The sequence below is a fragment of the Aplysia californica genome, unplaced genomic scaffold (genome assembly GCF_000002075.1).
Source record: "Aplysia californica isolate F4 #8 unplaced genomic scaffold, AplCal3.0 scaffold00512, whole genome shotgun sequence".
NCBI classification, from domain to species: domain Eukaryota; kingdom Metazoa; phylum Mollusca; class Gastropoda; order Aplysiida; family Aplysiidae; genus Aplysia; species Aplysia californica.
Genome location: NW_004797782.1, coordinates 120,489 through 122,399, shown reverse-complemented (window position 1 = coordinate 122,399; position 1,911 = coordinate 120,489). Strand labels below are relative to the sequence as shown.

At 43.9% G+C, this 1,911-nt stretch overlaps 1 protein-coding gene across 1 annotated transcript in view; it reads right to left on the bottom strand.

The window, feature by feature from the left end:
• The window catches only part of LOC101846908, a 37,334-nt gene that overhangs the window by 1,513 nt on the left and 33,910 nt on the right, over window positions 1-1,911 (bottom strand). Inside the window, exon 2 of the mRNA XM_005106086.3 lies at window positions 281-1,091. Within this exon, the coding sequence (XP_005106143.1) occupies window positions 281-1,028 (748 nt within the window). The 5' untranslated portion in view covers window positions 1,029-1,091. The remainder of the gene's footprint in view (window positions 1-280; window positions 1,092-1,911) is intronic.

Sequence of the window (1,911 nt, the reverse complement as noted above, 5' to 3'; positions counted from 1 at the left end):
TAAAAGTAAAATTCACATAGCAATATGCTTTTAAATAGACGTAAAAAAATGATAAAAATTGATTGACTTGCGGAAAATGCTGTTTTCTTCGATTTTATTATTTTGATTAGTGTCTGATTTCACCATGATACCTCTCATTTTTTCCCACTTAAAATTCAGACTAACGAACAAGCTTTATGATGATATATTGTACCAACAATAACCCTATATGCCCCAAAATTGACGAGTCTGATTTTACCACGATGCCGCACAATAATTAACATTAATATTTATTACTCACCATTGGGCAAACTGAGCCTAGTCCAGGCCCAGAAGTTGTAGGACACCTCCGTCTCCTCCAGGACCACTTTAGCCACGTACTTGTTCCCCTCCTTTACCTTGATGTCACTGGTCGTCTCAAAAGTCACCGTCTCTTCACAGAGGTCGCTGTTGGTCTTGGTCACCGTGAACCTAAGGTCAAACTCCGTACCGACCTTTGAACCTCCTGTCAGTTTGGGCAGACCCACAGTGAAGTTGGTTTTCGTGCCGACAGTGAAGCCTCTCTGTACGGTGGCGGTCAGCGAAGATTTCCTGGTTTTCTCTAGCCGGAATTTGTACGTCTGTTCCGTGGGTGTGTCGTTGACGTAGTCTGTGAAAATCTCCGAGTTGTTTTTATCTCGTGGCACATTTTTCTTCTTTTTCTTCTTCTTCTTCTCCTCCTCCTCGGATTGAGCCATCCCTGAGGTGGTCCCATTTCCCGTCCTCCTGTGGATCTCATTCATGACGTGTCTGTGTCGGATGTCTTGATTATCAAGGTCGGAGATATGGACTCTCGGCAGAACCACAGGCTTCTGCTCTTCCTCCAGATGAAAGAAGTTCATGGGCACTTCAATCACGTAGTTTTTTCTCCTCACACATTTCCTTTGGACCCGACCCAAAACGCTGAGAAAATCATTCCACACGTAGTCCTGTAGAATCTGCTCTATATCTAAGATAGTCTGCCCGTCCCTTTCCTTCCGGCCCATAGGCGAACAGCAACACGCGAACATTCTGACAACCGCTCTGAGATTTGAAGGTCAGAGGTGAAAGGTCAGCGTCAGATTCCAGATTACCTGAAAAAAAGAAGAAGGTGGATTTCAAACTTGTAGCATATGTTATAGGTTAAAGTGGGTATATTGTATCAAACTTTCATAATGATGAAATTGTATATGGTTTTTTGTTGCTGGCTTTTTTTGTAAGTGTTTTACGGCGCTCGCAGCTGCATAAGGTCATATAATATGAGGGCGCGGGACACATTAAACATTTTCAGTTGGTGGGAAACTTTGAATTTTGCTCGGGTGGCGGCTGAAGCCTGCTCAGATCGATTTTAGACCACAGAGGGATCTTTAACATGCACAACTTGCACAATGGACCTCCGAGATTTTTCGCCCTTGTCCGAGAAGGCTAGGTGTAGATCTTTCCTACCAGAAGATCCGCTGTGTAGCTGAAAGATTGGTATAGGTTTTATGCCCCTATCACGCTATTAGGTTATTTAACCCCATCCGTACGCCCTGTTGTATCCGTACGGGGTTGTATTCTTCACATTTTAAAATACTTTTAGCGAGAAGATCTCTATGAAATTTTCAGTATTTCTCGAAAAATCATTTTGACAGGCTGCTATGCAAAGCGTACGGATCGGATTAACAAGCAAGTTTCCTCTTTGGAAAGTGGTGGCACAGACTTCCCCACGTCGTATGGATACGACGTACGGATAGGGTTAAGAGGTGGGACCCCAGGATATATCGTCCATCTCCGAAAAGACCGAGCCAAATGAGAAATTCGTGTAAAGTGCCTTTCCCAGGGACACAACGTCCATACCTCCGAACCTATTATCTCACGATTACGAGTTCGGTAAACTATAGTATAGTCCGGACAACACCAAGTGGACAATGG